The sequence below is a fragment of the Schistocerca cancellata genome, chromosome 5 (assembly GCF_023864275.1).
Source record: "Schistocerca cancellata isolate TAMUIC-IGC-003103 chromosome 5, iqSchCanc2.1, whole genome shotgun sequence".
In the NCBI taxonomy this organism is placed as follows: domain Eukaryota; kingdom Metazoa; phylum Arthropoda; class Insecta; order Orthoptera; family Acrididae; genus Schistocerca; species Schistocerca cancellata.
In genome coordinates, this window is record NC_064630.1 from 772,902,146 (window position 1) to 772,930,137 (window position 27,992).

The 27,992-nt window shown below is 40.6% G+C and overlaps 1 protein-coding gene across 1 annotated transcript in view; it reads right to left on the bottom strand.

The window, feature by feature from the left end:
• Positions 1-483: 483 nt before the first annotated feature.
• The window catches only part of LOC126187951 (chymotrypsin-2-like), a 167,041-nt gene continuing 139,532 nt past the window's right edge, over positions 484-27,992 (bottom strand). Inside the window, exons 6-7 of the mRNA XM_049929327.1 lie at positions 21,885-22,037; positions 484-789 (exon numbers count right to left, since the gene is read on the bottom strand). Of these exons, the coding sequence (XP_049785284.1) occupies positions 616-789; positions 21,885-22,037 (327 nt within the window). The 3' untranslated portion in view covers positions 484-615. The remainder of the gene's footprint in view (positions 790-21,884; positions 22,038-27,992) is intronic.

Consider the following 27,992-nt stretch of genomic DNA (forward strand, 5'->3'; position numbering starts at 1 on the left):
CAGTTACATATGACATTGTAAGGCAATACTGATTTGAATGATGTCATACTGCCAGGTTACTTCTTGATAAAGCAAGTAGTTCATCAATCATTGGTGAAATATATGGGGGCTACAGCTCAGCTAAGAAGGTTTTTGTTTACATTAAATTATTCTCAACCGATGAAATAGTTTCAAAATTTTAATGAACATTTTTAAAACAGGTGAATGAATGTTTCGCAGTCAAGCACTTGATGTTTACATAACTACTGTGAGTATGAGATTAGATCACATTAGATCATTTACAGACACATAAGTTGTTACTCTCCGTATCCTCCATCTTATAATTGGTAGGACTACCTGACGGCCTTGGTAGAACAGTAAGTACCTTATGTCTTGTATCTCAGTTCAGACAGACAAAGGTGACAACATGTAAAGGCATACACAGATTTCGATGACATAACAAGCTTTAATTGAATTGAATTGAATTGAATTGAATTATGTTGGTACAACTGATGTATAATAGCTAGCTTTAATTATAACACACAACAAAATTCCTTTATATAAATCACAAGTTTCTTTTCTTACTTTCTTATATTTTACTAAATAATAATCCCAGAAACTAAGAGAATACAACAATTAATATATAAAAATAGGGATCCAGCCTGTTCCTGTTTTTTCTCTAATCCAGTCAACATAGTAGGCTACTCGTGTGAAAACACCAGGAGATCCTTTAATAGTGCAAGGTTTTCTTGACCATGAAACAATTCCAACCTGGTAACCATTTGCTATAAGTGGACCACCAGAATCTCCCTGAAACATGTTATATACATTAGACAGACATCTCTTTTTTTCAGTTTTGGTAAGCAAAGCTCTTGAATTAATCAATGAAATTAATAAAAGTATTAGTAACAATATGAAAATAGAATAACAGGACAGGATGCTTTCTCTCTCTCTCTCTCTCTCTCTCTCTCTCTCTCTCTCTCTCTCTCTCTCTCTCGAACACACACACACACACACACACACACACACACACACACACACACACACACACATACGTGTGTGTTTTCATGTGTGTCAGAATAGTTTGATGTGATGGCTATCAAAATCATTTAGGCTGCAGTTAATACTTACCTGTCTTTGTTGGCAGCAATGGACTCTTCATAACTGTAAATGCTAGACACCAGATAATGTTTCAGTTAATTTATTAAATCTGAAAATACTGTTTTACATTTTATATTGTGCTGAAGAACATTATAAATTCATCCAGCAGCCGTAATGCCCTTAACCATTAGTTCTAGTTGTTTGCTTTGTATTAGGTAATTGTTTGTGTTTCATGATTTATTCTCATGAAATTCTGTGTTTAACAAGGAAGTGGAACATACTTTCTAACACAGACAGATTTCATGTGTGTCAAATGTTGGGACAGTTAACATCATGGGCTTCTTCAGTTTCTCCCAGCAGGAGTGCCTTGAAAACGTTTTTGCAAAAATCAAATGGCTTTCTTCTAAAGCATACTGAGAGGGCATGTGCGAGTCCATAGCACATTTTTTAATCATGTATCCTTATTTACTGTAGCTGACATCTCTCAATTAAGATTATGTTTCAATGTATTTTTGAACAAATATTATACACTGAAGTGCCAAAGAAACTAGTATGGGCATGTGTATTCAAATAAAGAGATACGTAAACAGGCAGAACATGGCACTGCAGTCAGCAATGCCTATATAAGATGACAAGTGTCTGCCGTAATTGTTAGATTGGTTACTGCTGCTACAATGGAAGGTTATCAAGATTTAAGTGAGTTTGAGTGTGGTGTTATAGTCAGCACATGAGCCATGGGACACAGCATCTCCGAGGTAGCGATGAAGTGAGGATTTTCCCGTATGACCATTTCACAAATGTACTGTGAATATCAGGAATCCAGTAAAACATCAAATCTGTGACATTGGCGCCACTGGAAAAAGATTCTGCAAGAACGGGACCAATGACAACTGCAGAGAATCATTCAACATGACAGAAATGCAACCCTTCTGCAAATTGCTGCAGATTTCAATGATGGGCCATCAACAAGTGTCAGTGTGTGAACCATTCAGTGAAATATCATCAATATGGGCTTTCAGAGCTGAAGACTCACTCATCTCCCATTGATGATTGCAACATGTTGCCTGGTTGGACGAGTCTTATTTCAAATTGTATTGAGTAGATGGATGTGTATGTGTATGGAGAAAACTTCAGGAATCCATGGACCCTGCATGTCAGCAGGGGCTGTTCAAGCTGATGGAGGCTCTGTAATGATGTGGGGCATGTGCAGTTGAAGTGATATTGGACCCCTGATTCATCTACATATGACTCTTGAGAGGTGACATTATGTAATTGTCCTGTCTGATCACCTGCATCCATTCATGTCCATTGCATATTCTGATGGACTTGGGCAATCCAGCAGGACAATGCAACATCCAACACTACCAGAATTACTACATAGTGGCTCCAGGAAAACTCTTCTGAGTTTAAACACTTCCACTGGCCACCAAACTCCCCAAACATGAACATAGCCTATCTGAGATGCTTTGCAACATGCTGTATAAAAGAAATCTCCGGCCCCTCATACTGTTATGGATTTATGCACAGCCCTACAGGATTTGTGGTGTCACCGCCAGACACCACACTTGCTAGGTGGCAGCCTATAAATCGGCCGCGGTCCATTAGTACACGTCGGACCCGCGTGTTGCCACTATCAGTGATTGCAGACCGAGCGCCGCCACACGGCAGGTCTAGAGAGACTTCCTAGCACTCGCCCCAGCTGCACAGCCGACTTTGCTAGTGATGGTTCACTGACAAATTATGCTCTCATTTGCCGAGACGATAGTTAGCATAGCCTCCAGCTACGTCATTTGCTACAACCTCGCAAGGCGCCATTACCAGTTACTATTGATGCTGTGAAACATGTACCGTCAAGAGAGATGTTCACCAATTATGGATTAAAGTTAAGTATTCCAGAAGCTATGTACGTTTTTTTACTAGTCTCATTCCGTGTCCTGTTCCAGACCTCACGCCAGCCTGCATGAGCTTAAACGCGTGCCTTTTGGCTTCCTCCTAGTCGATTGGCTGTCTGGCCAGTCCACAACTGGATTCATGGTGTTAATTCCTTCCAGCGCTACTTTAGACATTAGTTGAGTCCATGCCATGTTGTATTGCAGCACTTCTGCGTGCCCATTGGGGCCCTACATGATACTGGGCAGGTGCACCAGTTTCTTTGGCTCTTCAGTGATATTTGTTTCTCAGAACTGTTGAACACCACCTCCAGAAATTCATATCCGTTTCTTCTTCTCAGTTCTCAAATAAGAGCCTGAAAGTTTTATTCTTCAACTTTTCTACTAGAATTCATCAACATGATTTTTGGTTTGCTTTTTTTAAACAGATTATTGAAACTTAAATATTGGTTTGCATTTTTTATTCTCTAGAGTTATGTTTTTCTCATGTTCTTCTGTTGCATTGCTGTAAGCTATAAGAGAATCTCAATAGTGTACCAATAATATTTCCATTTTTTATGACAGTCAAGTCATTTATGTGCAGAATGAAGAGTATAGCGCAAGTACACCCGTGAGGCACCCCTGTATCTTACTTCCTGAAAACTATAAGGAGGCATTTTTTAACTTTGGTTTCAGCTTTGTGTTTTATCCCCACCCACTGTTGACTGTAGTTCACAAACGCTCTTACCACTATCTGCTGTCTTTCTTCTCATGCCATAGCAGTGGAGTTTCTGCAGCAGGGTGTAATGATGTACATAAACAGAAGCTTTTGAGAGAACTAGGAACAACCTACAAACTTTCCTTAGCTTAACTTGTTTATTTGGTCCAGTAAATCATTTTAGTACCTGTATTGATTCTGCATATAATGTAAGACAAGCAAGGGTTAACACAATAAATTAATAATTACAGAACTAGTTAACAATTGAGGCTACACACTCAAGGTAAATGAGAATATAAAGTGACATAATACACAACAATATAATTGAAAATGTTTGGTAAATCAGGTTTACTTATAATGTTCTAAGAATTCAGACACAGAGTAGAAACAATGGTCATGTAAGAACTATTCCAGCTGTATTTTAAATGTATTTGACAGTGATACGCGTTTTAAATAAGGAGGTGTTTGGTTATATAACATAATTCTCATATGATACAGTTCTCTTTTGTATAAATCTATGAAACTGTACTGATTTGACTTTTATGACAGCTTCCAGTATTTTGTAGAAAACAAAGGTCATGGTGACCAGACTGTAATTAATTGGACCCGACACCTTCTCATTCTTACATAAAAGAAATTATTTTACCTTTTTTTCAGCCTTTAGGAAATTTTACTCCTTCCATTGACCACTTTATCAAAATTGCCTGAAGCCCTAATAAATACTGAGAACAGCAAGTGCACCAGACAAAATATGTCATCCTACTAAAAGAGCACACTGGTCAATCTGTAGCACTGTAGGTGGTGTAGAACTGGTACCAGTCAGTCACATGACCCTCCATCTCCATGACAGTGAGGTGGTGTGTACATGCCAGTTGGTTGCATGGAAACAGCAAAGTAAGATGGATTGATGTAACAAGATGACAGAAAGGAGGTATCATGTTTTGATGTGATGACACACTGCAAATGAAATTGCCTTATTTGTTAAACAATGGAAACTCCAGGTAGGAATATCAAAGTAGAAAATAAGTAGATTGCTACTTACCATAAAGATGACATGTTAAAATATAGACAGGTGCAATTAAGAGACAAGCTTTTGGCCACAGACTTCGTCAGAAAAAGTGAGATACATACAATTCATTCACACAACCAAGCACACTTCATGCATACATGACTGCCAGCTCCAGCAGCTTGGGCCAGAATGCCACATTCTGGCTTGATTGCTCAGAATTGGCAGTTGTGTGTGTGACGTGTGCTTGGTTGTGTGAATGAATGATGATCGTTCCTCTTTTTCTGATGAAGTCTGTGGCCGAAAGCTTAAATGTATAAGTGTCTCTTAATTGTGCCTATCTGCAATTAAACATATCTTTAGGGTAAGCAGCAATCTGTCTTCTCCCTAATATTGCCCTATTTGTTTGTAGATCAATGTGGACTGTCCAGTGTATCTACAAGGTATAATGTACCATTCACAGTCACATAACTTGACACAAGAATGTTGGTCATAAAAGATCATAACTGACAAGAATCAGTAGACGTGTGTCATATGTTGTCAATGTCAGTCAGTTTCAGATATAACAGAAAATGTTGCTGTCAGTGAATGCAGATTTCTGAGTTAACACTGTGAAGAGAAATCTGTGCAGTGGACATTAGGAGTCACAAACGGCTCACAGTGGTATATGAAGGTGCATGTTTTTAATGGGCCAAGCAACGCAGAAGCTGGACAGTAGCTATTTGGAAGCATCTGACAAGCCACTTTTCAAATGTTGCAAGGCATAGAGTGCATCTTTAGCCAAATCTGTCACTTAACCAACAGTGTGTTTGGAGTGTATTTCAGAGTGGAGATGGTTGTATTAATGTTTTGGGAGTGTTTTTCACACTATGACTTGGATGCATTCTTCAGGTGACCATGAACATGAATAGCGATCTTTACTTCAACATTTTCTGTTGACAAAGTGTTGCCTTTTCTTCCCCATCTTCATGAAAAGTATGCTGTGAACACCAATCTTCCAAGGCAAGAACAGCTGTGTTCACATGTTACATGCAGACATTTCTGGTTTGACAAGTACTTGGCTCCCTGTCACACCTCGACTGGCTTGCAGGTCCACCTTAACTTAATTCCATAGAAAATGTATGGGATTATTTGGAACAGAGAACAAAACATAGTAACGTACATTGCCACAACTTGGTGGCTCTGCATTTCTCTGCCTCTTGATGACTGGGTGTTGTGTGCTGTCCTTAGGTTAGTTAGGTTTAAGTAGTTCTAAGTTCTAGGGGACTGATGACCATAGATGTTTAGTCCCATAGTACTCAGAGCCACTTGGTGGCTCTGCAGAATATAATCATCAGTGAGTGGCATTAGCTGAAAATGACATACCTGAAGAAACTTGTGGACTCCCTCCCTCACCTAAGGGAGTCAGTGTTACACAGTATCTGACTGACAGTATCCAGACACTCTATGTAATGTAGAATTGACTACTAGATGTGAGAAGAGGTGGACCGATTGGTATAAAAGGAACTGGGAATAAAAGCAAGAGGGTGAGTCCAGACAGCTCAGTAACTTCCAGTGTGGACTAGTCATAGTCACTGGATGTCACCTGAATAACAAATCCATCCAGGGACATCTCATCCATACTGAATCTAACAGCCAACCATCTGTTATGTGATAGTGGAATGGAAATGTGAAGGAACCATAGTTAAACAAAGGCCAGGGGTCATCAAGCATTGCAGAGGCTGGTTGAAAAAACCACGTGAAGTCAGCAGAAGAAATCACCCCTGAGTCCCAAAGTGCTACCAGCAGTCTGGCTAGCACAACAACTGTGCATAGCGAGTTAAAAAGATCAGGATACATGTATCAAGCAGCTCCTCATATGTGGTCAGTGCTAAGAAAAGCTTGAGGTGGTGTAAACAGCAATGCCACTAGATCAGGCTGGTCCAACCGAGCTCAAGGGAGCCGGAGCACTCACTGCGGCAGCTCGGAGACCGCGTGGAGGGGGAGAGCAAACTCACTGCCCCCTGGCCGCATGCAGCCACAACTGACACAATAATCCGTGTTCAAAGACAGCTATGGCTAGCCGCGGGAGCCCTGTACCTCTACTGGAGGATACCTTTCTATTCATTGAGAGGGATGGTCGTCCGCAGTGTCTTGTATGTCATAAAGTATTTAATTCTGCGAAGAGGTACGATATACAATGACATCATACACGTCTTCACGCAGTGCACTACGATCAGGTAGGAGATGTTGCACGCAGAGAACTGGTAGCCAGGCTTAAGAACGACATACCAGGAGACGTAAGTTTAAAAACGGTTTTGTTATACGCAGGGTATCAAACCATGCAACATAGTTCGTGTTCTGTAATGCGTTTTTAATTTTCAGGTGAATGAGAGTGGAGAAAAACACTACTGAAAGTGCAATTCGAGCAAGCTACAGGGTCGTTCAGATCATTGCGATGAGTGGCAAGTTGTTTTCTGTGGGACCACTCATTAAATCGTGAATGGTAGCAGTTGCAGAATGTTTATTTCCAAGGGAGGTGCAGGCAATTGAAGGGGTTTGCCTGTTGAAGCAAACAATGTCTCATCGAATCCTGGACATGGCAGCGGATTTAGAGACGCAGCTCAGGAAGAAGGCGGAGAGCTTTGTTGCATTTTCACTAGCGCTTGACAAAAGCACCGACATATCGGACTGTGCTCAGCTTGCAGTCTTTGTGCGTGGTGTCAACTTGGAGATGCAAGTAACTGAAGAACTCTTGGATGTGGTACCACTCGATTACACCACAACAGGATGTGACAGTTTTGAGGCTGTTTGTGAATCAGTGGACAATATGAATTTGCCGTGGGATAAGCTCCATTCTGTAGCGACAGATGGTGCACCACAAATAATCGGGTATCATCAAAGTTTTGCTTCTCGTTTGAAAAATAAACTCAGGGACAAATTCGGGAAAGACGTTTTGACTCTTCAATGTTTTATTCACCAAGAGGTACTGTGTGCTGAAACAGTAGAGCTAGGTAACGTAATGAAAGATGTTGTGAAGTGTGTGAATTTTGTGTGGTGCCACGGTATGAATCATCGCCAATTCAAAGAATTCCTGAAAGATATGGAAGCGGAATATGGTGATATACCTTACCACAGTAAAGTTCGTTGGCTGAATCAGGGAAAAGTTCTTGATGTTTTCTTTGCCGTTCGTTAGGAAATAACCCTTTTTCTCTAAATGAAAGGGGAAGCAATGCGTTGTCTGAAAGATATAAAATGGATATCAGACCAGGCGTTGCTAGCTGACATAACTATGCAGCTGAATAATTTAAATCTGTCATTGCAGGGCAAAGGGCAGCTAATCGTTGACATGCACAACCAGATCAAAGCGTTCAAGGAAAAGTTACGTTTATTTGAGAGGCAGATGAGTAATGGACATTTAATGTTCTTCAATCGTCTTGCTTCTTTAAAGCTACCTGAAGGTACTACTTTCGGAGATTACCAAGCAAAGTTAAAGCAGCTCATCACGTCATTTGATACACGATTCTGAGACCTCACTAGTTTGGAAATGGAACTTAAGGTGTTTGACACACCTTTTTCAGTTTCCCCCGATGGCCTATCATCTTCACTTCAATTGGAGATTATTGATTTGCAAAATTTAACTTTGTTGAAAGAGAGGTGCTACAACATGTTGGATTTGTCATGATGGCACCGTTCATTACAGCAAAAAACATTTCCCAAGCTTCACAACAGTGCCACTCAGATCATTTGCATGTTTGGATCTACGTATTGTTGTGAGCAGCTTTTCTCAGCAATGAAAAGAGGAAAAAGTAAAGAATGATCGTTTCTTCAGGATGCAACAATGAAGGCCATCCTCTGCATTAACGCTGCAAACAGTTTGATGCCTGATATTTCCGATCTTGTAATGAAAAGAAAATGTCCAGCTACAGAGGCTGAATAAATTTAGTATGCAATTTCTTGTAAAACAGTTGTTTCTTATTTATTTCCTGAACATCGTATTTCATGGTGTAGCATGTCACCACATCTTAGCAGCTAAGAGTATGAGGTTGTCGATCTTATAAGACGCAGCTGGCACATAAAAACGCATGCCTTGCCACCTGCCTCAGCCAGCCGTGCCAGCCCACTTGAATGGTCACAGTGAGCGACAGGGCTCCCTGGAGCAGGGAGCGCTCCACGGCTCACAACGAAGCCGACGAGCTGGAACAGCCTGCACTAAATGCTGGATGACAAAATGAATGATTTGGAGTGATGAATGTTACTATAACCTGTGGCAGTCTGATGGAGGGGTTTGAGTTTGGAGAAAGTCTTGGGAACACTACTTGTTGTCATGTGCAGTTCCAACACTGAAGTATGAAGGAGGTGGTGTTTCAGCATGGGGGTATCTTCATGGTTATAGTATGTTCACCTTATTGAACTTAAGCATTGTGTGCTGCATACATTTGAGGGACATTTGAAAACAATAATTGATTGTATCAGCATGACATTTCACCCTGTCGTAAAGTATAATCTGTGAAGCAAAGGCTTGTGGACAGTAACATTCATAAAATGGACTGACCTGCCCAAAGTCCTGACCTGAACCCAGTGGAAAATCTTCAGTGTAAGTTACAATTTCGACTTTGCCCCAGGCCCCAATGTCCAACATCACTGCCTTCTTATGTTTCAGCTCTTGAGGAAGAACAGACCGCTATTCCTCCAAAGGCATGCAGACAAGTCGGTGAAAGTGTCCCCACCAGAGTTCAATTTGTCATAAAGGTGAAGGGTGAACACACCTCACATCAATATCCATTAACAGGTGTCTGGATACTTTTCATCAGAAAATGTATCTTAGTGTCCTGCTGGGGGAGGCTAATTTTTTGTTTAGTGTGCTTGTTTAATGACTCTTGCTGATATGCCATTTAACCCTGCTTACTTATTATTTTTGCAACTTCAGTTCCATTTGTTGGGAACACAAGTAAATATTCTGATAGATTTACAATGTTAGCTATATCCTTTGCTTTTGGAGTAGTTTGTGAAATCAGTGTGTTACCAATGCTGTGTACTGTATTTACTCGAATCTAAGCTGCACTTTTTTTCCGGTTTTTGTAATCCAAAATACCGCCTGCGGGTTACAATCGAGTGCAAAGTTAGCAGAAGTTCTGAAAAATGTTGGTATATGCCGCCACAACTAACTTCTGCCGTTGTATATATATAGCGCTACACAGGCATGCTTTGCAGGCACAAAGATAAATACTGGCACCAAACCCTCTGCATCAGTAAATAAACTTGAAAAAAAAAAGGTAAAAGATGAGCTTTTTTCTACGCCCCGAGTTTCGACCCCTGCATTGCATTGTAAGTAACCACTGCAGTAACAACAAATAGCAGTCTCTTGCCATTGTATTGCTAATGCGACAATTCCACTCTTCTTTTATTGTAATTGGCAATAGCACACACAAAAGCAACCCATGCCATGAGCTGCGACAGACTGTAAACACTCATTATTAGAATGCGACAAACAATGCATGACACAGTACAATAATGCATTTTCAGCTTAGAGTGATGTAATCACCTATAACAAAGAGAATGGCACTTATCAGATCAAAAGCAATGGCTACCTGGTAAAGCTTAACTGCTAAGCTTATGATTCGAACCAAACTACTGTAGCTGTATCTTCATTCAATCGACCTAAATTGTGTCTCATGTTACAATGGACTAACTTTGTTTCGATTTGGAGGTGCGGTCTAAAACTTGCCTCTCCCCTTAAATTTCGAGTCTCAAATTTCAGGTGTGGCTTAGATTCAGGCAAATTTTTTTTCTTTGATTTTGAGTCTCATTTTTTAGGTGCAGCTTAGATTCAAGTGTGAAAAATGGACAAGGACATCAAAAGACTTCGGCAATGTTCGACGGTAGCTCCGAGGATATCTGGTCTCCCAAATATGCACAAAGAAGGGATGCGATCCATAGTCAGCAACATAGGGGCACCGACATATCTTTTGGCACAGCACTTAGCAGGCATGCTAAGACCTTATGTGGGGAAACGCGTGCACCATATCCGGAACTCAACGGACGTCATTGGCCGCCTGAAGGAGATGACAGTACAATAATCCGACATCAAGGTCAGCTTCGATGTCATCTCATTATTCACACGTGTCCCACTGGAAGATTCTCTCCACTTAATCAGTGAGAAATTTGGGCCTGAACTGACACAACTCTTCAGGCACGTGTTAACATCTACGTACTTTGTCTTCAATGGTCAATACTACGAGCAGACCGACGGAGTAGCCATTGGGAGCCCGCTCTCCCCAGTGGTGGCTAACCTGTTCATGGAGAGTTTTGAAGAGGAAGCAGTGGAAGCCGCCGAACTGAACCTGTATGCTTCTTTTGCTACGTGGACGACACATTCGTCATTTGGCCACATGGACAGGAACAGCTACAGATTTTTCTACAACATCTAAATTCGGTCACACTAACATTCAGTTCACCATGGAGACTGAGAAAAATGGAAAACTACCCTTTCTTGATGTCCTAGTGGAACATAGGTCTGATGGCTCACTGGGTCACAGTGTGTACCACAAGCCTACACACACTGACCTGTACCTACATGTCTCCAGCTGCCACCATCCGGCACAGCTTAATGGAATGCTCAACACCTTGGTACATAGAGCACACTCAGTCTCTGATGAACAGAACTTGCCAATGGAACTCAAACACCTGGAGACCATGTTCCGCAAGAATGGGTATGGCAACCGCCAAATCCAAAGAGCCTTCTGACAACAGAAGTGAAGCAAGAACCGAGATGAAGAACAACCTGAAGAAGAGAAGCAAGCTCTGGCCTTTCTGTCATTTGCTGGCAATGTGTTGTCAAAAATAGGGAGACTGTTAAGGTGAAACAAGACTGACACAGTCTTCTGACCACCAATAAAGATTCGTGACCTACTAGGAACAGCAAAAGATGATGGGCATATACAAATCCCGTGCGGCTGTGGCAAATCCTACATCGGCCAAACAGTTCGCACGGTCGAGGACCGTTGCAAGGAACATGAACGTCACATCCGCTTATGCCAACCCAGCCATTCGGCCCTAGCAGAACACTGCACTGAAACCGGACACACAGCAAAATTCAAAGAGACAAAAATCCTGGCGGCCACAAGTGTCTTCTGGGACAGTATCTATAAGGAGGCCATAGAAATACAGGTAACAGATAACCTCATCAACAGGGACACCGGGTTTCAACTTAGCAAGGCCTGGAAACCATTATTAAACATCGTCAAAGAGCAACGGCGCGAGCAGATGCGAGATCCTTCTGCCACAGCGGTCGGAGATGAACTGTGCCTAGGTGTGGCTGCAGCTATCCCCACCCCTCCCACCACATGGCGCCCCACCGGCCACCCGCGCCAGTGTACGACTCAGGACCCCACGGACATAAATACCATGGACACAGCACAGCACAGACCACCCGATGATGATGGTGGAATGGTTATTCGCTAAAATATCGTGGAACTTTGATGATCGGATCCGGCTGGACAACCGAGAACCTTGGATACACTGCCAGATATTATTCAGCTGTTGAATTATGCTCTTTGTCAGATGTAGAAAAAAACAAAACTAGCCCTGATTCACACAAGCATAATTAGTACACACATGGTCACTGTCATGTCTTGGTTGTTAAGGCTCAACTGCAACTGTGTCGTAGTTAAGCAGTGGTCTTTCCTGGGTAGGTAGTGGTGGTGCAGAAGAGTGATTTTTGGTGTAGGGGGGGAGGTAGGAGGACAATGATGTGGGTAGATGCTAGAGCTTGCAGGGACAGCGTGGGGGACAGAATAGTGGTATGCTAGGTGCGACATCAGGAGACTGCTGGGAGGAAGGGGGGCATAGGGAGGAGGAGAGAAGAGGAAAGGACTCTGCAGTTGTCAGCAGGATAGAAGGCATGTGTAGGTCTGGAATGAGAGTGGGGGAGGTGATATGCAGGTAGAGGACAAGGACTAGCACAGGTGGAGACCAGGAAGTAATGGGAATATGTAGGATATATTGCAGGGAGAATTTCCACTTGTGCAGTTCAGTGAATCTGGTGTCGGTGATGCAGTTATTGGTGTCAAGCAATTTGTATTGGATAAAATGCTCAGTAACTGGATGGTCTCTTGGCTACAATTTTGTGGCAGTTATTCTTGCAGCCAGAATCTTGTCATTCTCATAAGAAAGTGGCACAGTGGTAGCAGCTAAGCTGGGAAGCCACATGGCTACTTTCACAGGTGGCCCTTCCTTGATGGGGTAGGAGATACATGTGTCAGGACTGGAGTAGGTAGTAGTGGGAGGATGTGTGTTACAGGTTTTGCATCTATGTCCATTTCAGGAACATGAGCCATGGGGCAACGAGTTGGAAGCAGGGGTGGAATAGAAACAGACAAGGATATTGCGTAGGTTGGGACGAGTGGGACAGATATTCATTTCAGGACACAATGAAAGGTATTCAAAATCTGAATGGAGAATTCTGATCAGTTGCTCTACTCCTGGGTGGTACTGAGCCACGTGAGGAGTATATGGTGGATAGTATGTGACTGGGGAGACGAAACATTGGATCTCAATCTTTGAAGGCCTCAGTGAAACCTCTGACATATTTGGAGAGGTACTGATTGTCACTAAAGATATGATGACCACAGATGATTAGGCTGTATGGAAGGGACTTCTTGGTGTGAAATGAGTGGCAACTGTCTCAGTAGATGTATTGTTGGGGATAGGGTATCCTCACCCTCAGTCCAGATTATGGATGTGCCATTGAATCTGAACCAGGTGAGAGGTTTAAGATTATAGGTGGTTAGGAAGGATTCCTCAAGATGGCCCATGAATAGGATAATATAGGAAGGTGCTATGTGGGTGACCATTGCTGTATCACACCTGCATAATCATTTCTGCTTCTCTCCTCCTTCCCTTTGCATCAACAACATGACAGATGAAGTTTGTAATGTGATCCACCCAGTCCTGAAGGAGAGCCAGAGGTGCCTATGCTGCCCATGTTAAAATCACTAAGTTTGAGGAACATTTATGAATAAACTACCAAATAGAAAAATTTGAATTTTTTAAATAATAGAGTGGTTTAGTATTACAGTTATGACAAGGGATTTTGGAGTATCTTTTCTAGTTCCCTTCCAATTATTTTTTTATTAATGACCCAAATTTTTTTTACAAATAATTGCTTTATAATTAAACTGAAATGAAACTACTGAACATATTGCCAAATGGCTGTGTTACAATGTAAGTTTGACCACTAGGGGTGCTGTATAAAAATTTCATCTCTCTAGCGTGAGTGGTTTTGAGAAAATGTTCCTTATATTCGAAAAATTCTAATTTACGGGAAATGGCTATCAAAGTTTCTCAATACATTCCTGCACTATAGGGTGGATTATCAGGGTCTTCTCCCTCATCCTCCAAAAGCTTCCTCTCCTGTCTTCTTCTCTGGCCTGTTGTTCCATCATACTTCATATGCCTTTCTCTTCTTTCTGCTCCTCTTATCCTTTCTCTGTCAATATTTCTTAGTGCTCGTACAGTGTTCACCCCAGCTGTAAATCCTAATGCCTTCAGAACTTCACATTTCACACTGTTCCCTTGGTTGTAGGTTGCTATTGCATCATAAATGCAGAAGTGCAGTGTTTTTACGCTTACAAACACCCTTTTAGGAATCACTTTCCGAATCAAATTGTTTATGTTCTCATTAGGATTTTGCGTCTTTCTGTGTAGACGTTTGTGTAACAATTCTGGCTGTGCTAAGTCATGAAAAATTGGTTTTATTGCATTTATCACAGCTGCTGGCTAACCATGTTTGTGGTCATAGTCCTTTTTTGCATTATATTTGCACCAGGAATCTTTTGGGCACAGGCTGTGTTGGGGTATTCATTGGAAGGGGCAGTATGAAGGAACAATGCTCACACTGCTTTTCGCATGTCACTAACATTACTAGTATTTTGCCTTATAGCATACCCATAGTATCTCTGTAGACGTTCAATCACCTCATCAGTAAGCCTGCCTCTCCCTCCTATTGTCTTTCCATCACTGAGCTTACTTGAACCCAAAGTTTGTTTGAGCCTTCGAAGCCGTGCACCCATACGCTTTTGCACATGCCCAATGCATTCCAACTTTTCAGCTACAAATTCATTTCCATGTGGTTTCAGTTTCTCTACAATCTTGAAACCTTTGGAGTCACCATCCCCAAGGTAGTATTTGTACCTAACGTTGTATCTGGGAACTGAACGTTCAAAAATTTGTTTCACTCCATCCACTTCCATTGCTCCACTTGATCCACTAAAATTTGCCTCACAGGTTCCACTGTGCTCTCCTTTGATTTTATTTTTGCACCTACAATGTTTTGATAATATTGCAACATCTATCACTTTTGCACTATCACCACAAGTAGCAGTTACAACCCCATTCAGGGATTTATGACCCCTCTTTTGCCAGGAACCATCTAATGCCACCACCAAATCCCTAGAACCACCTTTCATTTCTACAGATTCCTCCACTGCTTCCTTCATGGGTTTCAAAGCCACATCTTCAACAGAGGATCCTACCAGTTCACAGTAGTACCCAAATTTGCTTGGAGGCGATGGCAAGTTCAGAATACCGCAAAACAGTTTACCAGCAGCAAACCCTTTTCCAGTGGATCGAAGACCATACACAAGTCGAACATTCACATCAAACACTCTAGATCGTCCATTTTCACCAAGGAGACTGGCATGTGAATTCTAGAAAGTCACTTGATACTTGCAACATGCGCAGATTATCTTCATCTCACAAGCTAAACCAAAGCACTTTGTTATCTCTAGTCCCACTCCTACACTTGAACACATTTTGCACAGAACACTTTCTTTCAGCACAGAAGATAATAATCCAATATTCAGTACCTCGTTAATATCATCACTGTCACTAACATATTCACGAAATCTGTCTCTTCCACCAGTCAGCTTCTTGCTAGAAGATGTCACAGGGCTATGGCCGGCCATGTGTTGCTTAGCAGAAGAACGCACTGTTTCAGTAATTGTAGTATTGCAACTTGGTATTAGTGCTAATTTTCTTTTCCCTACGTTCTTCCTCTTCTTATATACACGGTTACTAAAACGTGGCATCATAACCAGAACAACGCTTTGCACAAGAGGTATAATACTACCAACAACAGGCGCAACATTGAACTAATTCGAAACGGTAAACAGCAAAGAGACGATGTTCCGCGCTCTTAGCGCTTCATTTGTCACAGAAAACAATGTAGCCAACCCTTGCACACTTGCTGTATGCATAACATAAGGTGCTGTAAGCGTAACAGGCCGAGAAAATCCCAAGCAGTTCGCCAGGAAGTCACGTGAGGGTGTTAGATGCATTCAGCGGCCGCCCATTTCCTCTGCAGGCGTGGGGGAAAATGGTAATAACTCCACTTCTAGGGCGAGTAGAACAATAATTCAAAGTTTACATTAAAGAGGAATGTTCCAATTAATTTTCGGCAGCAAAAAAAAAAAAAAAAAAAAAAAAAAAAAAAAAAAAAAAAAAAAAAAAAAAAAAAAAAAACCGTAATTTTTTGGATTTGACCACCTCCGGCTCCCCTGAATGCTGTTGTGATGCTGAAAAATAGCCAATTAATTGTACAGCAGTTGTGGTACATTGTGGTGGTTTCTTTCTCAGTGCACATGAGTGCACCGCCGTTTGGGTCTTGTACAGATTCCCGTATGGAGGACGTAGTCATAGACATCCCTGGGGTTGCGAAGCAGCTGAATGGGTTGAAAACAAATAAATTGCCAGGTCCTGATGGGATTCCAATTCGGTTTTACAGAAAGTACTCTACTGCATTGGTCCCTTACTTAGCTTGCATTTGTCGTGAATCTCTTGTCCAATGTAAAGTCCCGAGCGACTGGAAAAAAGCGCAGGTATATGAGAAGGGTAGAAGGATGGATCCTCAAAATTACAGACCAATATCCTTAACATTGGTTTGTTGCAGGATTCTCAAACATATTCTCATTTCGAATATAATGAATTTCCTTGAGACAGAGAAGTTGCTGTCCATGCATCAGCACGGCTCTAGAAAGCATCGCTTCTGCAAAACGCAACTCACCCTTTTTTCACATGATATCTTGTGAACTACGGATGAAGGGTATTAGACGGATGCCATATTCTTTGACTTCCAGGAAGCGTTTGACTCGGTGTCCCACTGCAGACTCCTAACTAAGGTATGAGCATATGGGATTGGTTCCCAAATATGTGAGTGGCTCGAAGACTTCTTAAGTAATAGAACCCAGTACGTTGTCCTCGATGGTGAGTGTTCATCAGAGGTGAGGGTATCATCTAGAGTGCCCCAGGGAAGTGTGGTAGGTCCACTGTTGTTTTCTATCTACATGAGTGATCTTTTGGATAGGGTGGATAGCAATGTGCGGCTGTTTGCTGATGATGCTGTGGTGTATGGGCAGGTGTCATCATTGAGTGACTGTAGGAGGATACAAGATGTGTTGCACAGGATTTGTGATTGGTGTAAAGAATGGCAGCTAGCTCTAAATATAGATAAATGTAAATTAATGCAGATGAATAGGAAAAAGAATCCCGTAATGTTTGAATACTCCATTAGTAGTGTAGCGCTTGACACAGTCACATCAATTAAATATTTGGGCGTAACATTGCAGAGTGATATGAAATCTTTGGTTCATTGGTAGAATTTTGGGAAGATGTGGTTCATCTGTAAAGGAGACTGCTTATAAAACACTAATATGACCTATTCTTGAGTACTGCTCGAGTGTGTTTGGGATCCCTATCAGGTCGGATTGAGGGAGGATATAGAAGCAATTCAGAGGTGGGCTGCTAGATCTGTTACTGGTAGGTTTGATCATCACGAGAGTGTTATGGAAATGCTTCAGGAACTCGGGTGGGAGTCTCTGGAGGAAAGGAGGCATCAGAGGTGAGGGTATCATCTAGAGTGCCCCAGGGAAGTGTGGTAGGTCCACTGTTGTTTTCTATCTACATGAGTGATCTTTTGGATAGGGTGGATAGCAATGTGCGGCTGTTTGCTGATGATGCTGTGGTGTATGGGAAGGTGTCATCATTGAGTGACTGTAGGAGGATACAAGATGTGTTGCACAGGAAACATGTGTTGAGGAAATTTAGAGAACCAGCATTTGAGGCTGAATGCAGTACAATTTTACTTCTGCCAACTTATATTTCGCGGAAAGACCACAAAAATAAGATGAGAGATTAGGGCTCGTACAGAGGCATATAGGCAGTCAGTGCTAGTTGTGGTATGAGGTACCGTCCGCCACGCACAGTATGGTGGATTGTGGAGTATGTATGTAGATGTAGATGTAGAAAGTGTGTCCCAGCTTGTAAAGTGTATCTAGATTGGTTGTTGCTCCATTGAGTGCAAATGTATAATAATTTTCCACTGTGAAGTGGGAGGGGGTATAGAGAGATCAGTGGCTTGAAAAAAATCTTTAATGGTGCTGAGTTCCTTCTGCTGATGTATTCTCAGTAGTATCATGGTTCTGAAGATAAGAATGCCAGCAGTTAGACTCCTGGGGCAGGTGCTAACAAAATCTTATAAATATTAATATTATGTTCATCATAAACTCAATAAATGGATGAGGGAGTTGCATGATAACATTGATGGGAGCCTCATTATCTAAGACTTCATGTGATGGCATGTAAAGGAAAAATACTGTTACCTTGTTTGACAAGAGATATAACATAAAATACTTGCAACATGGTAATGAGGACTGTTCATATCATTCATAAAAGTGAGTATTCCACCACGGTAGTTATGACCCCCTAGCACAGTAATATGAATGTCTTGGACACAGACATATGAGGTCTTTCCCTATGCCACATTTTTGCCTTGTCCACATATTCCTGAATGCTTTTGTGTTTCACAAGCTGCTTACCCACTGTTATATCATTACATATTTATCCAAATCTTCAGTTAGGCAGGAAAAGAATTTGATTATATCCACGGTGAAAGCTCATTGTAATTTTATTTACATGTTTTGCAAGTTACGATTATAATATAAAAATTATAAAATATAATCTCTAGTATTTGCTATAATATTAATATATCACATAGTTTGATTGTAATCAGCATTTTCAGTTCCCTACCACTAATAGCAAGAACAGACAAATTCGTGAATGAACCTAACCCTGAGCAAACAATATAAAGTTTTGAATGTGAAAAAATGAGGATGTCAGATCCATCCCACAAATATAATGGACTGAGCATGTGACATGTTGATATGTTGATCACTTCAGTTACATTGTCCAGCATCTTCTTTACATACAATGTTGGGCCATTGTAGAGTTTTCTTTTGTTTAAGTTAAACGTTTGTCTGCTATTTTTGGTTTGTAGATGTACACTCACATTTTTGCAGGATATTCTCAGAAATCAATTTGAATTTTCTGGCTCAATAGCATGATAATACATACATGCAATAGAGGAATCCTTTAAACGGATAATCAAAATTTTACACAATTTATGTTCTTCTGTTTGACTAAACCTGGGTTTAAATATCATCAAAATTGTTCCAAATTGGGCTATAAAACCTGAAAACTAAGAAATTTGTGCTAAAATTGGTCATTTTTTATTGCATATCCGCACATAGGCGTGCTAGAAGTACTCTCCCAAGCAGCAGATACCTTATAGATGCATACCGCCTTTGGCTTAAATCACTCCAGTCATCCTAAAGTTAAGCTGCTGACTTTTATACATCTTTATAAGCCAACCACAGTCATAAGGATGCTGGGGTGTCTTAAAGGCTCCTGCACCCCTAGTGCCCCTGCCCCCAACAGCTTGTTTTAAATTTTGTGTTCTAAGTTTTGTTTTAATTACTTCATATATTAAGTGTTATGTTGGAATATAAACATATCCTTTCAATTGTAAATAAACAAATTGTAATATCCCAGATATTTTATAATTGAAGTTTGTTGATGTTTGCTGCCTTTTCTCTTTACTGACTTAGGTGGTTTGTGACCATTTGGGGGAGATGAACTACCCCCTCAGGTAGACTTTTATTCTAGCTTTTGTTGTTGGGCGGGTTTTATTACTTGCCAGTCACCCCAGATGTCACTAATAAGTTGTTGATTTCAAATATTATGTCCCATTTTGATCCTGAAAGAAGTTATAGGGGAAGATAGTTGACTGAAGCATGGCCCCAATGTTTGAGCAGGCCTAACACATTTCATGTTCCCCAGATGTGGCTCACTAAGGAATGTTTTGCATCAGCAGCCATTCACCTCATCAACATACCACTTGTCATGAGGTACGGGTCCTTTTTGAGGCACAGTGATACACCATAGCATCAAATGGCGAACACTGAAGCATGCAAAAACCTTATAGATGTAGAAGAAAGGCAGCACAGGTCAGTCCCCATTGTGCCCTGCAACTAGTGTGTGTGACAGTGAGTGCGCCAAGTTAGGTGTCACGGTGCGTGCATGTTTGAATCAGCCGCCAATGGTATTAGTGCAGGCTGGCAGCTGGAGGCAGCCTGTGGGAGGCATGCATGTGCACCACACCATCTGCCTGCGACTCACACTTAATATGAGCATGGAGCAGGACTAACACCCTTGTGTGTCTTTCCAGTGTGCCCTTCACATCCATGTGTCTTTTTACATGGGGATCCATTGGAATCTGTTTACCATTGTAGCCAAGTGCTCATGAATAAAACCTATTTGGGTTACTTTGGACTGGTATTGTGTATTACTAGGTTACTACACAATTGGTGATGAGTTTGGAATGGTTTCTGTGTGTGCAATATTTAAGTGCAGTTTCATCACCTTATTCATCATGGATGCCATGCTACCAGCCCTGATTTGAATAGCTTACTTAGGCTGAGACAACTTTGTTGGCTTCCATTGACAGACAGTGTATTATTCCCCCTGTCAATCCAACCAAAATTCCCTCCATATGATGATTCAACTGAGGATTGGGAAACTTACAAAAAAGACTTGGACAGCATTTTTTGGCTTTCAGTATGGCAGACTCTGATTTGTGCAAAGCTTTCTTCCTCACGTGGATTCCACCTAAGGCATATCAGTTACTGTGTCAGCTTGCCCCTTTATAAAAACTGGCAGCTATTACTTTTGATCACATGTGCAGTTTATTGCACAACTACTGTTGTAAACAAACACGTCATAGTGGTGCAAATTGAATTTTACCAATGCCGCAAGAAACCAGACCGGTCACCCAGGGCCTGGGCAACCAAATTTCGTGGCCTTAGCCAAAAGTGTCATTCATTATGGATGTCCAGAAGACTCTTATGCAGACTCTATGGTAAGTGAAGCCATTATCTGTTTAAATTCCACCTTAACACGATGTGTAAGACCAAATTTAAAGTAGACAGGGGCAGCAATGGGAATTTGGATCACTGAGGGAGGCATGCCAGGGTAATCCATTCAGTTGTGTGAACCTCTGTGCCAAGGTGGCTTAATGGCTAAAGCACCTGCTTAATAAACAGGAGATCTGGGCTTGATACCTGGCCTTAGTAAAAAAAATTCTCTCACTATGTCCGGCTGCATACATGGAATTATAAGAAACCATTATGTCCCATGCTTGGTTTTAATTTATGTACAATAAAGCATACAACAAAGGTGCCCTCTAGTTTTCAGAATTACTTTAGTCACTGTCACCACATATTGGATGAATGTAAGGAGCTTCAAATCTTTGCTGGTGATCAGAGGCATACTGTTACTGCCCCTAGGTACAGAGCTGATATATTGTGATCATGTGATCGATTTTTAAGAAATCCGGTTGATCCAGGCTTCCTCTTTGTGAATGATAAAGAGCATGCATGTGGAGCTACATGGGTAAATAAATTTCTTAAAGGTTGAGGATGTTCACCACTTGGGTTGGTCAGCAATATTTATAGATCTGAATTCTATACACCAAGCCTGGTTTGCATTGAAGAGGTGAAATGCAGCCTTTCAATTGTCAGGGAAGAGATTAAAGTCAATAGAGTCCCTAAACCACCTCATGGAGAGTGTGTCACAATGCTGTAGAGCTTGTACCTCAGCTAGAAATTTGTTTTGTTATTGAAGAAAGTTTTCAGTTGTAAAAAGTTTCCTAATTACTTGTTATGGATTCTTGTTTTCTGTTGGTAAACCCTTCCAGTATTCTAATCTTGTTGCTTGATATTATTTAACTTTCAGACATTAGTGTATGAAAATCATTTGGCCTCAAGATTTAAAAATTCTATATGATGAATACTGTACTATGCCTATGGACTGTGCTGAGAGATACCAAATTTCTACTCACACTGCACTGTCCTTTTCCTCCTTCAGGGACCCCAGCGCAGATGTTTGAAGGCAGAACTGGCTTTGGAGCATCAGAATAGGCTTCTCTACATTTTCTGTTTGACCACACAATGATGTCCACTGCTTGTAATACATTCACAACTTCACCTCCAGTCTGCAAAAATAAGAATTATTTAGAAAGATGTTACTCATGAAAAATCTGACAATCTACTTGCCTTTCTAAATTTACAAGAAGCATCAATATTTTATTGCCATTTTAAAGTTAGCAGAGTGATATATTTTAATGTGAAATGAAATGTAAAGAAAGCTATAACAACAATTATTTTACTTTTAGTTTAACTCTAAGTAGGATTTACTTTCAATTAAACTTCAAATAGGATGGGTAATCTAGTAGACTTAACACTGGAGAAGTGTGGTGTGAGGTTCAGCCCATATATCTGTAAATTGATGTACAGTTTATGTGTTAATTGTATAAAAATAAAAATTGAATCAAGAAAACCATTGAATTAACTTCCAAAATGACTGGCTGGTACTTACCTTCAGGAAGCAAAATATTGATAGACAAACATATTAATAGACACATACAAAAGTGCGTGGTGTTATCCTGGCTTTCAGAACTAATAGAGGGGGATAGGTTGGGGAAAGTACTGCAGGTCACTCAGCCTGCTGGATGAGAGGGACCCACCTGTAGTGAGAAGGGGGGGGGGGGGGGGGTAATCGTTGAATATGAAGCAGGAAACAACAACTGTTTGATGAACTTGGAATAAATTATCTTAAAAAGGAGAGGGACACAACTGAGATATTCTCTCTTGTATGAATCAATTGTAGGCCTTGAGAGTGCAATCTACAGATTTATTGCAATGAATTAAATGTTTTTAAATTATAAAGTCATGTAAGAACCATCATGGTTGGGCAAATACTGTCTAGAATATCATTTATTTATTTTACAATTGAAAGCCCAGGATGGAATAATTTTAGTATTACAAAAGGGGATAGACTGCTGCTCACCATGTAGCAGAGATATTGAGTTCAGACAGGCACAACAGAAAGACTACTAAATAAGTCAGCTTTTGGCCAAAAGGCCTTTATCTGAAGTAGACAACATAAACACAGATTCACACAAATACAGCTCACACATACATATGATCGCCATCTCTGGCCACTGAGGCCGTTTTTCCTCTAAATCAGTCTTATGCAAGACATATACTTGGCTACATCTAAACACACAGTATGATACTGAACAATGATGGTGATCATGTAAGTGGAGCACTAAACTCTGGCCCTGGAGGTCCCAGGCTTTGATCCTATATAGGGGTGAGGATTTTTCCTTGCTAGAGTCCCTCCAGGATGGAGCCAGATCTACTCAGCAGATGAGTACTGGGGGTATCAAATGAGCACCGGGGATCTTTCCAAAAAAGAAATGGTGACTGGGTCCACGACTTGCGCTCTTCTAGTGCCACAGCGATAAAAGACTGTGCTGTACCAACTGTCAGGCCAGTAGCCTGTTCACAGGCTGGATGCCACAGACATTACTTTTTCATATTGTGTAGTAGGATGTGATGGCTGATGACATGTGGTGATGCACTGAGAATATGCAAAACATTATTTTACATATTTATTATTTACTACAATGTTACTCTAGTTTCACTTCCCAATCACACACATACAAAAAGCACCTGGTTGGCACCGAGTGAGGTGGCACAGTGTTTAGCACACTAGACTCGCATTTGGGAGGATGACGGTTCAAACTCATGTCTGGCCATCCTGATTTAGGTTTTCCATGATTTCCCTAAATCACTTTGCAGTTCAAACAGAACGATGACTTTGCATAGGGAGTTAAAATGAATGGGGTAAAAGCAGCTCCTCAAAAGCCACAAAATTTTTGCACTCGGTACTAAGTGATGCTTGAGGTGGTGTAAACAGCAATGCCACTGTAGAGTGAATGGCTGGAAATAAGTAAGTTTGAGTGATGAATCACTCTATACCGTGTGGCAATGTGATGGAAGGATCTGACTGGGTTTGGCACATGTCTGGGAAAATTACCTACCATCATGTGTAGTGCCAACAGTGAAGTAAGCGGTGGTTTTAAGGTATGGGGGTGTTTTTCTTGATTAGGGTGTGGTCCCCTCATCGTGCTTAAGAAAGATGAAGTGCAGAAGGATATTAACATATGTTACAGCATTGCGTACTGTGTACAGTCAAGAAACAGTTTGGAGACAATGACTGCATCAGCATAATAATGAGTCCTGTCACAAAGCAGCATCTGTGAGACAATGGTTTGTGGACAGTAAAATTTGTGAAATGTGATGGCCTGTTCAGAGTCCTGACCTGAACCCAATGTAGCACATTTGAGGTGAGTCAGAATGTTGACTTTGCTCCAGACTCCAGTGTAAGAACCTTCTCTGGTTTTGACTCTTGAGGAAGAATGGGCTGTCATACTTCCACAGACATTGACATGTGATCAGGTGTTGTGTCCCCAGCAGAGTTCAAGCATCATAAAGGCAAAGTATAGATACACTCCATATTAATGTCCACCTATAGGGGTCTGTGTAATTTCAGGGTGTATATGATGCGGGGCAACTGAAAGATCTGGGAAAAACCCTGGCAATTTTTAGAATTACAGGAATTTTTAAGGACTGATAAGTTTTACAGTTCTGAGGGAAAATATACTCATTTAATATGGAAAAAGTGTATTTTCACCTGGGAGAAAGTGTATTTTTAACTGGCAAAAATCTTGGAATTTTTTTCCTTGTCTGAAATTAGATCAGGTAGTGTAGGAGAATTTTTTTTTAATATTACAGTTAAATCTCTTTTGACTGTGTTATTGTTGTAGTCAAAATTGGGTTTGATGCAGCTCTTCATACTGCTGTATCCTTTACAAGCCTCATCATCTCTTAATAACTACTGCAACCAACTTAATTTCTTTTTGAGTCTACATAATGTATTCCTCTTGGTCTCCAGCTACAATTTGTACCCCCCCCCCCCCCCCCCACCTCCTTCCCACCTCTCTTATACAAAATTGGTGATTCCTTTATGTCTCAGCATGTGTCCTATCAACTGATCCCTTCATTTGGTCAAGCTGTGCCACAAATTTCTTGTCTCCCCATTTCTATTCAGTAACTCCTTACACAATCTATCCATCTAGACTTCAGCATCCTTCATTAGCATCACATTTCAGAAGCGTCTATTCTCTTCTTGTCTAAAGTGTTGTATCATCCACATTTCACTTCCATAGATGGTTACACTCCAGACAAGTACCTTCGGAAAAGACTTCCTTCCACTCAAATGTATATTCAAGTATTAACAAATTTCTCTTTATTCAGAACTACTTTTCTTGCCAGCACCAGTCTACATTTTATATCCTCTCTACTTTAGCCATCATCACTTATTTTGCTGCCCAAATTAAAAATCTCATCTACTACTTTCAGTGTCTTGTTTCCTAAGCTAATTCCCTCATAATGACTTTATTTAATTTGCCTACACCCAATTATCCTTGTTTTGCTTTTATTGATGTTCGTCGTATTTCATCCTCCCAAGATGCTGCTCTTCGAAGTCCTCTGCTGTCTCTGCACAATTAGAATCTCATCAGCAAACCCCTGAGTTTTTATTTCACCTGCCTGGACTTAAGTTCCTATTATATTGACAAATAAAAAATGTTCCAGAGATGTAATTACTGTTTTTCTATTCCATTCCGAGAACTTTCCAAACCGCCCTCATATCTTACCAATTTACTATCACTCATGCTAAGAAGTTTCCCAAACTGTAGACTTCTGTATACTAAATTCTAGACACATTTGGTACGTACAGTCGATATTGTTCTCACATGTAGTCTCCACGTGACTTTGCTGTACTTTTTACTCATTGTTGGACTCTGCTACACGCACTTTCAATAAGGGATTTATTTTTCACGACATATTTTCAGCATGCAGGTTTGTGCCACTTTATGCAGTTTATGTTGATTTGTTACCTTCGCAGATGCCGATTCGTCACTTTTCCACTATCTAGATGCTTTTGGTCTTGTATCCTCCTCTTTTGTCTGTTCTTCTTTCTGCTCTTTCAGTCCCTTGAGTTCATTAACCAACTGAAGTACGAACTTCTTCCTTTCCATTTTCTTGTTTGTTACTATTTTATAGATGACACACACATTTACTGCCACCATGCCTGAGATGATGTAGAAGACAACCGTCAACTGTCTCCTACATGCAATCTTTGTTGTATATTTGGTGGTTGTTTGATGACCTGCATCCACCCCATAGTTTGTTGCATTATAGAATGTTATGGTTTCAGGTTTCTTCTTTCCATGGTTATTGCCACCGTAGCATGCAGTATACTCACAAGAATGACATTTTTATTCTACTTTCCTTGGTATGCAGTTACAGTGCAGCCTGTGTTGCCAGTCTGGTGCAGGATGGTGGTGGAGTGCATTTTAGCATTTGGCTCATTTACCTCATCAGGAATTCATGACGGATTTTGTTCAAAGTATCACCAAATGAAGTTTTCTTTTCTTTTACATTCTTGGAAAGTTGAAGACACATGAACATATCATCATGTTTTTTTCCCTTGATTCATAAATGGCTCCATGACATGCAGAACAATGTTACTGCCATCTACGTGTGTCCTCTTTTCTGAGGCACAGGAAAACACTACATATGTGTTTTGTCACTACATAAGCAGCTGTCCAAAATTTGAGACCATATTTGTCAGGTTCGCTGGGCATGAGTTGAGTGAACCTGCATCATCGTTTGCGTGGTAAGAGTTGCTCATCCATGCAGTATTTTCTCGAGGGCAATAAGAATGAATATGGTTTTCCATGAACTTTCCCCAAATTTCCGTTGTTATTTATTTTTAGTACTTTTCAATAATTTGACTCTGTTTTTTTTTCATCAGATTTGGCAATGCTTTATCAAAAATAAGACAGAAATAACTGATGGTAGAGTGGTGTACCCATTGGCAAGTGTAAGTAGTGGAACCTAGCCTCTCCATTAGAATATTCACAGTCAACCTCATTCCAAAAGATGAAAATTTGGCAATCTCCCAGTTTGTTCCATACAAAGTGACCTTCTTTACACAGGCATTCACCTGAGCCTGCTGTGCTGGCTGAGGAGAGGATTGACAGAGATCAACATCTCCTCCAATAATCTCCTCGTTCATGTTGTCTACAGCTTTGAATTCACTTGTCTCTGGTGCAAAATTGTCATCTTCATTAGTGAAGTCAATTCCAGTTTAATGTTGGAATTTCCTAAGAAAAGTAAAAATTTTAAAGAAAAAGGCTCTGCTGGTTAGACATGCCTGAAAAAGTCTTTCATGGCCAAATAATATTACCTGAATGAAAATATTGGAGTGTGCACATGCTGAGACACAACAGTGAGCATCATCATCTGTTTATGATTGCTGAATATTGCTGCCCTCATTGTTGAATTATGTTCAGATAATCAAGGGAAATTATAGTGGTGTCATATTGACCCCCTTTTACCATTCTTGGTATATCTAATGAAACATCCAAGAAAATCTAAATATTTTGTAAATCGTAACACATCAAGAGGATAAAAAAGTGGGAAAAGCCATATGATTTCTTGAAGGAAGTAAAAAAAGTGGATATGGAATTGAAGAAAACACTACGACAAGCATCATTTTGAAGTCTTTCACTGTTCGATTGTTAAACTGTAGGTTCCTACATAAATGGCTGGGTAAGCGAATTCACAGACTGGAAAAAGGCACCTCTAACAGGATCATGCCTAGTAAAGGACTGTTGTGTTCAAATCAACCTTCTAATTGATGACAACTTTATATTTCTATGAATTTCATAGCAGTTTCCAGTGTTTCATTTTGCCTATGATCTTCCAAGAGTCTTATGTCACACAGTAAAATTGTTCTCCCATTGGATTTGTTGTGTGTGTTACAAAGCTGCAATGTGTTCAACAGACTCTGTTTATAAGTGGTACAGCCACCTGGAATATTTAAAGAAATAAAAATACAAAAAAAGATTTTTTTGAGTATTCAATTCATCATTCACAGTAACAAATTAGCATAATTTTCTTCTTAAAATTTTGTTTACTGCCATGCTGTCCTCTACTATGGCCTTCACAGATAGGTATTAACCCATGAACTT